Below are 8,621 nucleotides of genomic sequence, written 5' to 3' on the forward strand. Positions count from 1 at the left end.
GAAGGGAAGGGAAGGGAAGGGAAGGGAAGGGAAGGGAAGGGAAGGGAGCAGTCCCGCAGCCCGTCGGGCCGGGCGCGGCAGAGCCCGGCGAAGTTTCTGCGGGTGTCGGTGCGGAGCCGTGCGGCGCGCCCCGGGCACCTGACGCCCCTGCGGGAGCGCCGCGCTCACCTGAAGTCGCTGTAGGGGTGGATGATCCAGAACCCCGCAGTTTTAACCCTTTCCTGCTCCTTCTCAACCGCCTTCTGGCTGCCGAACATGCGGAGGGAGAATTTGTTGACCCCCGGCTGCAGCATGGAGGTGAACTGCCGCTGCATGAAGCCGTACTGCCGCCGGGGACCCTCGGCATCCTCGAAGCCCACGGCGGGCTCCTCGCCTCCACCGCCGCCGTCCACTTTGAAGCACACGGAGTTGCCATGCTCCTTCACGCCGCTGCCCCCGCCGCCGGGGCTGCTCTGGGCTTTTTCCGCCGGGGCCGCCGGCTTGGCCGGGAAGGCGTTGGCGCTGCCCTCGTCCCGGCTGCCGGGAGAGGAGCTGCGCTTCCCAGCCTCCATGCTGCGCGCCCCGGCCGCGGGAGAGCGCGGGGGGTGCCTGGGTGCCGCCGCCGGCGCCGGTGCCCTTCAGCGGCTCGGTTCGGCTCGGCTGGGCTCGGCTGGGCTCAGCTCCGCTCCGCCGCGCCGCCCGGCATGGCCAGCGCCGCCGACACTGATCCGCGCTCCGGCGCAGGACTGGCACCGCTTCCCCTCGCCCGCCCCCTGCCGGCGGCCGCGCCGCGCCGCCCGCCTGACATTGAGCGCCCCGGAGTCCTTCAGGGGCTGGGGCGGCCGGCACGAGGGGACGGGGCGGGACGGGGCAGGCCCGGCCTCCCTCACCGACCGCCCCCCCCTCACCGACAGGCCTCCTCCCTCCGTCCTTCCACACAGGCGAGGCGAGTGGTTCTCCGTGGGCTGTGGGGGGATGCCCCGTGGGTTCGCGTGTAACGGGTGAGGGAAAGGTGAGAGGGACCCCGAGCCGGAAATGGAGGCTGGAGGTGGGGGCTCGCCCCCTCCGCGCTGATTGCCCCCACGGGACGTGGGTTGGAGGGCTGGGGGCAGCCAGAAAGCGGTGTCCATGCATGGTCTGGGATGGGCGCCTCTGGTACCCAGCCAGGTGTGAAATGGCGGTGAGGCCGCATGCAGGTGGGCGCTTTTCACGTGGGCCACGAGGACGTCGTCATGTTCCTGCGTTAACGGGGTATCCGGAGCTCAGCTCTCTCTGCCTCGGCAGATGTAGCTGAGGGGCTGATGGGAGGCAGCTGGCAGAGAAGATCCTGCTGGATGGGAAGCAGGAGGTGTTTCTAGCTCCCGCGTACCATAAAAGGAAATACAACATGCATTGTTTTGGGTATCTGCAGAAATTATCCAGGGGACATTTGGCAGGGCAGCGGAAAGATCCCCCAAAACCTCAGGTGCGCACTGACAATAGTGTGTAATATATGGGGAACCGTGGGATGAGGTAGCATCTGAAAGCACATCAGGTACTTCCAAGCCTGTCAGTGGTACGTGGTTGTTTACAAGCCATGAGCACCTTGGTCTCTGCTGTGAAAAGTGGCAGATGTTGATATTTACCCCTAAAGGGGACGAGTTTACATGGGTCACATGATGATGAAGAATCGATAGCTACAGATGGTACTACAGGAGCTATAACATTATGTACATCTGCAAAACCATAGCGGCATGCATTAAGCACAGGTGGCTGAGAGCTGGGGGTCCACATCTGGTCCTTGACATAGGTTTGTTTTTCACACATTAGCAACACAATTTTCATTTTGCATCTTAAGAATATGTTAATAGGGAATTAGTAAAGTCTCCCAAGCTCGGCTCTATTATTTGCAACAGTATTTTTCACTGTGCTGTTATCCAGTTCCTCCTTTAAAAATAAATAAATAAATAAATAAAATAAAACAAACTGGATGGAGAAGTGAAAAAATACACAACACACTTTGCACAGTGCAGATCAGGCATGCTGGGGAGTTGTGTTTCAAAACTGGATGTAAAAGCTTTTCTCAGCAATTCTACCTCTAACACTGTTCGTACCCAGTGCACTGGAACATGTAAGGTTCATATGATGTTAACATGTTGTTAAATGTGGAAGGTGTTAACACTAACGTGGTGTTAAGTGTGGAAGAGGATGGCAAACAGAGATGCACCAAGATGCATTGCTGGAGGCTGGGCAGTGACCAGGATGGGAAGGAATATATTTACAGCTTGATTGGGTGAGGGCTAGAATATATAAGCCTTCCCCATCTGGAGTGATACTTCCCTGTATGATTTTATCCTAAAACAGTGAAGAGTGTGTGCACAGCTGCTGATGGCTCATGCACAGCTGCTGATAGACAAAACCCTCTTACTGCTTTATCCACAGATGATGTCCGCCTCCTTCCCTCATCCAATGTCTGTCACCAAGCGATAATTAAAAAGTAAGGAACTGTTATTGCTCTACAGCTTTCTGAGAGAATTAGTTCACATCATATCTGACAGAAACCCACAAAGGCAAGGGATAAAAAGGCTAAGTCACACCCTGTTTTTTCACATACTCACAGTTTACCACTTCAGTGTCAGTGGAACTGACGGTTTCCACACTTCAGTCATGTATACGTTGAAACCTTACTTTTCTTCTCTGAGCGAAAGTAATTTTCCTACTTCTTCTCTATTATTTCAGAGATCTTTTGCACACAGCCCTTGACCTGAATGGTCTCTTCCCAGCATAACCTACACAGCAGCTAGTCATGTACAGGAGAAAATAGGCTCATAATGGAGTAAATCAGAACAGTGAAGTGGAGACATTTGCAGCTGCAGTAAAGCAGCTTCTGATGTTGGAAGCAGCTTCTTTAATTGGAAAAGTGGTGAAATTGTATTAGTGGTGATAGTCCTTCATTTCCGGATTATGAAAGTTGTACACAACAAGTACATCCAATTTCTTATCCTATGAAATTTTGCTTATTTCATGTTTCATTTTGTCAGTGTTAGCTTATCCTTACTTAGTATGGACTCCAGAGCTATCAGAGTGATTTCCCCTACCTAACTGCACCCTGTATAAGAACCTAGAAATACTCTATTGCTTTTGGTGCATCATATAGATTAGAAAATAGTTTATTTTATTAAAACATCATATGATTTTAGAGAATTTGTAAATGAGAGAAAAAAAACATGATTATGTAACATTCTCTGCATGCTTTGTGAACACTCTATGTGCATAAATACACAGGCACAAGTCTATGTAAAATTGACATTTCATTATTTTGTGCTTTATGTGATGAAATCATAGATTTTATCATTTTTATTCTATGTAGAAGAAATATATACTTATTTGTGCATGCTTGAGTACTGTTTGTCATGAGTATTTGCATGGTTTTAATGGCCTTAATATGTTAGTGTCATGCATTTTATAACAGTAATCCTGAAAACAGAAAGATAAGATGAAGGATTTTTCATAATCTGTATTTTTTATGGAGGAGAATGGATTCTTCTTCATGTCAAAATAACTTACGTTGTTGTCAACCAGAAAATTGACCTCTCCTGAGTCCTAAGCTAATATGTTAGTTTAGATGAGAGAATTTTGGTTTCACGGACAGAAAGAGAAGTAATGGAGCATGGCATGTGTGAATAGTTCTGAAGAATGCACCAAGGCTACATATGGTGGAAAGGTCACAGACTCACTTTAGCTAAAGGTATAGCTTGTTTTCTGTCAAGTTCAATTTTGATTTTGTAACTATGCAGTGAAACACTGAAAAATGAAATTGATAAACTATTTCCAATAAATTACTCTTAGAAGAAGGAATATGTGACCTTTTTTTTTCTTTTGTATTTCTTTGCAATATCTTAGGTTATTGGATCACTTCTAAAAATTTAGTAGTCTATTTTATTTGTGTGCATTGAATTATTTTGATTACCTACTGGACTCTATCAGACTATTATAACTTCATTAATTCCAATGCTTTATACCACTATAAAACTGTAATACTAATGTATACCTCAAAATGGATTTCCTTCTGCCAAACACAGTAGGTTTTTATGTCTATAGTAAATACAGCCCCTGTCTCCTATTTTTCTCCTGTTTTCTTATTTCAGGTTTACCCAACCAGATCCAGAACATCTCAGCTCTAGAACTGGAGAAAAAATACAACAACAACAGAAAAAAAAAAAAAAAAAAAAAAAAAAAAAAAAAAAAAACAGCATCAGTAATGAAGCATACCTACTTTGTTCTGTGGAGAAACTGGGGCACAGAGAATTGACAGGACTTCTATGAGATGACACAGTGAGTTGTGCCTGACTGCAGAACAAAGCTCTTTCTTTTTTAGTTTTATTTTCATGCCCTATGGGATTGTTTAGGATTATTTCTCAACTGGAGATCACCATCAAGTCAAATGCTAAAGCAGGATTAGTAAGGAAGAAAAATAATATTTACAGTTATGGGAGTAACTGTGCAAGCTAAATTGAGGATAATCCAAATTCATAATCTATGTCATTTTCTGTGTCTGATTGCTTCAAGTTCACAGTAAAATAATTTTGATTTTGTCCTACACTACTTAAGTTCTTTGCCATCAATATTCAGCCAGATATATTTATTAGTAACAAATGTTTGTTAATAAATCTTATATAAATATCACATGCGTTTATGAAGCAGAAATAATCTTACTTCTGCAATCATTAGTATCTCTTGAAGGAAACTACTACAAAGCAAATGCACCTACCTAATGAAGTGTGAATATTAGGTTGTGGCCAACCATGTATTTACATGATTTTCAACCATCTGTGCTGGTTAAGTACTTGCAGTCAACGCTGATGTAACTATGATCGTTGTGACTTTTGGTTGATTTCTGTAAAAATAAGCAACAGCAGATGTTCTGGACCTGTAGAAGTTTCAAATCCTAAATTTGCCTCACCAAGTAATTGACAGCTAAATCTGCTGCAGAGTGTGAAAGGCAGCTCATTCCCTGTTGCCTGTTCCCAAACGCACTGCTCAGATGTTTTCCGGAAACATACTTGATGGGAAAGACATCTCGCAGATATGAAAGCAAAGTTTAAAAGAAATCTCAAGCAGTGATGTATGTTCTGTGGAACAAAAAAATACTAGTAAGGTGTGAATTCACTAGTGTGAATGGGAAATAGGTCTGAGACATAAGCTAGGGTGCTGCCATATCTTTATCCAACCTTTATAGAGACAACACTACCATAAAAAAGAGACTAAAAGGTGGAAAATAAATTCTAATTGGACTTTTTTACTCATAGTTGTATAGATAATTGTTTATTAATCTTTTGTACTGTCTGTCTTTTTAGTATTTGCAGTGATTTAGAAATCATTAAGAAATCACTTTCTCTGACAAATGCTTAACTGACCAGCTAAATAGTTTTGACAGAGCATTTTGAATTTTTATCGTGATAAAAGTCATTCATTTTTTGTTTACCTCGTATGCAGGTGAATTCCATATATTTGCCCTTCTATACAATAATATTTATCTTACAATAGTTTGAAAAACTGTGATTTAAAACAGCAAAGATGAAGATGTTTTAGAATATTTTCTGCATAGATCATGGTACCTACTTAATAAATAGCCTAACCCTATGAACAACTCTAAAATTAGTATATACAGCTGTGAGAGGTCACATGGTACTATTCAGAGTGGTAAACACTATGCTGGGCAGGAGGTATTTTAGGCTTCTTGGATCTGTTCTCTGTAATACAAGAAAAATATACCACTTCTCTAAACATGCAGGTACTTTTAATTCTTCTTTAGTGCAACTTCACATTAACAATATTTTTTTCATCCCATTCCCTACAGTGTTCATACATAATTGTATGATCACTCTGCAAGGTATTTCAAGTTAAAACCTCTGCTCTCTGAAAGGCCAAATAAAGAAATGATTTTTTACAGTTGGGTATTTCAATATGTGTGAATATCAGCGTAAAACAGAATGACTAAGTACATGTTGTCAAACATTTGGCAGTGGTATTCACATATTATGACAGTTACCACACTACTTTTTACATCATTTTCTAGTCCTGATTTTCCAAAAATCAAGAGCCTTGTTCACCTTCTCATCCTAATTGCTCAGGTTATCAGAACTGGAAGGGTGTTTTTAGAGATAACTGGAGTGCCCTCTTGTTGACTTTTAAGTTAATTAGTTAAGGTTTTAATAGCTGTCCATTTTAATTCTGCAAGCTACTCTTGTGTGTTGATTGGCTTAGTTTAAGTCGTTAAGATCCATCACTTCAACATCATATTTTTATGTATGTAGACACTACCAGTATATTTACTGCAAGCAATATGTGTAAGTTGCATTTAGTATTCAGTTCCTTATACAGAGCAATGCTGTGCTAGACTAATATCCATCTTCAGTATAACATTTATGAAGTTAGATACACTTCTGGAAGGATTCTTGGAATCTTTCTTAAAAGGAGTAACCTAAAATGTTGAAAAATGATGGTTGCTAACTGCTTATAAAAAAGGCCTGTGCCAGGTGCTTCTAATTTGTAGGAAGATCTCTCTTAAAGCAAAATCTTCAATTTATTGAAAATCTGTAGATTTCAGATATTAAAGCAACAATGGGGAAAAAAGCTAAGTGATGACTTTCAAATCTTTTTCAAATCTGTGCTTTAAAACTTCAATATGTGGAAAAGTGTTTTATAAATACTTTGGGGAAAACAGTGTGAAAGTCTAAATCTTTTAAACATTGATTTAACTCTTCAGTACTACCTGCAATGAAAAAGGAATCCAGAGGAGTCCAGAGGTAGTCCTGACACTAATCTAGAGCTATACCTAGCTTGCTGTCTTTGAGGCACATACTTATGCAATTATTTTTCAGAGGCACTTGGAATTACTCATAGCTAGCTGTGCTGGTGGTAGGCGTATTCAATTACTAACACTTGTAATTAGAACACAGCACTATTCCCTATTGATTGCATTGTCTCAGAGATGCAGGCTAAATGGTGACACCAAACACACAACTCATGAAGGATTTTCACAGGTTTTGCTGCCAGATTTTCTGTTCCCCAGGTCCCATCAGCAACGTTCTTGCAGCTAAAGACATTTCTTCTGCAGGGAAGGGGAACAAACTAGCACAACTGGCAGAAGCAGTGTGACTTGCACAGCTAAACAAATGTAAAGCCCTGTAATTAACATAGATACTTGCTGCTAGTAATACATGAGGAAGTAAACTGCCATAACAGAGTCATAATTGTTGCAGGTTAAGGAGTGTCCTTTTATCAAAGAGAAATACGAAGAGTACAATCTAAGTCAATTAGCATCAAGAAGGGGGGGAGGAAGGTTGGAGAATATAGCTCTTTTCTTTCCTTAAGCCTCTCCTGGGAGAAAACACACACGACCTTCGGTATAAACAATGAAATTAGATGGTTGGATATCTGATGTGAAGTTGTTTTCTGACAACAGTGGGCCTGTGCCAGTTGGTGACAGATGGCTGCATGTCCAGTAAGTCTTGTGATGGGTGAACACAGGCAGCTTTGCAGTGTACTGTAAATAAACTATTGGATACAAGTTCTGTGCTTATCAGAATCTCACACAAATGACTCCACACAACCGTAAGGGACCATGCATTACTGTAGCAAGGCTGCGTCTTCTGGAAAAGTAAGACAGCAGATAAAACCCAGACTTTCTGAACTGAGCAATTTTAATGTGGTGGTTTTACCCAGCTGGGCAGCCGAAATCCACAACTACTTTCTCACTCCCCCTCCTCAAAGGTAAAGGGGGAGAAAATAATATGGAAAGGGCTCAAGGGTTGAGATAAGGACAGGGAGATTACTCACCAATTATCGTCAGAGGCAAAACAGACTCTCGTAGGGAGATTAACATAATTTATTGCCTATCACTACCAGACTAGAGCAGTGAGAAATTAAAAGCAAACTAAGAACTCCTTCCGTCCAACCACCCTCTTCTGTGCCCTCCCCCCAAGCAGTGCAGGGGAACAGGGAATGGGGGCTGTGGTCAGTCCCTGACGTTTTGTATTCCCCGCTCCCTCTCTGCCCCTTCTCTGCGTGGGGTCCCTCCCACGGGATGCCGTCCTTCCCGAACAGAGCCTGCGGGGGCTGCCCACAAGCAGCAGCTCTTCAAGAACTGCTCCCACATGGCTCCATATCAGGGGGTCCATCCCCCAGGAGCAAACTGCTCCAGCACGGGTCCCCCACGGGCAGCAGCTCCCCCCAGACCCCTGCTCCTGCGTGGGCTCCTCTCCACGGGCTGCAGCTCTGGCCCGGGGCCTGCTCCTGCGGGGGCTCTCCATGGGCCGCAGCCTCCTCCAGGCCACATCCACCTGCTTCACCGGGGGCTCCTCCACGGGCTGCAGCGTGGAGATCTGCTCCGTGTGGGACCCATGGGCTGCAGGGGGACAGCCTGCTCCACCAGGGGCTTCTCCACAGGCCGCAGGGGAACTGCTGCTGCCTGCCTGGAGCACCTCCTGCCCTCCTCCTGCACCAACCTTGGTGCCTGCAGGGCTGCTTCTCATTCTTCTCTCCCAGCTGCTGTTGCACAGCAGTTTTGTTTGTTTGTTTGTTTGATGTTTTTTCCTGTTCTTCAATCCACTCTCCCAGTGCCCCAACCAGCCTCGTTCCCTGGCTCGTCTCTGGCCAGC

At 44.2% G+C, this 8,621-nt stretch overlaps 1 protein-coding gene across 1 annotated transcript in view; it reads right to left on the minus strand.

Annotated features, from left to right (window-relative positions):
• Positions 1–812, minus strand: part of HCN1 (hyperpolarization activated cyclic nucleotide gated potassium channel 1) — a 195,327-nt gene extending 194,515 nt beyond the window's left edge. Inside the window, exon 1 of the mRNA XM_035310079.1 lies at positions 169–812. Within this exon, the coding sequence (XP_035165970.1) occupies positions 169–551 (383 nt within the window). The 5' untranslated portion in view covers positions 552–812. The remainder of the gene's footprint in view (positions 1–168) is intronic.
• Positions 813–8,621: the final 7,809 nt, after the last annotated feature.

Source organism: Oxyura jamaicensis, chromosome Z (genome assembly GCF_011077185.1).
Source record: "Oxyura jamaicensis isolate SHBP4307 breed ruddy duck chromosome Z, BPBGC_Ojam_1.0, whole genome shotgun sequence".
Taxonomy (NCBI): domain Eukaryota; kingdom Metazoa; phylum Chordata; class Aves; order Anseriformes; family Anatidae; genus Oxyura; species Oxyura jamaicensis.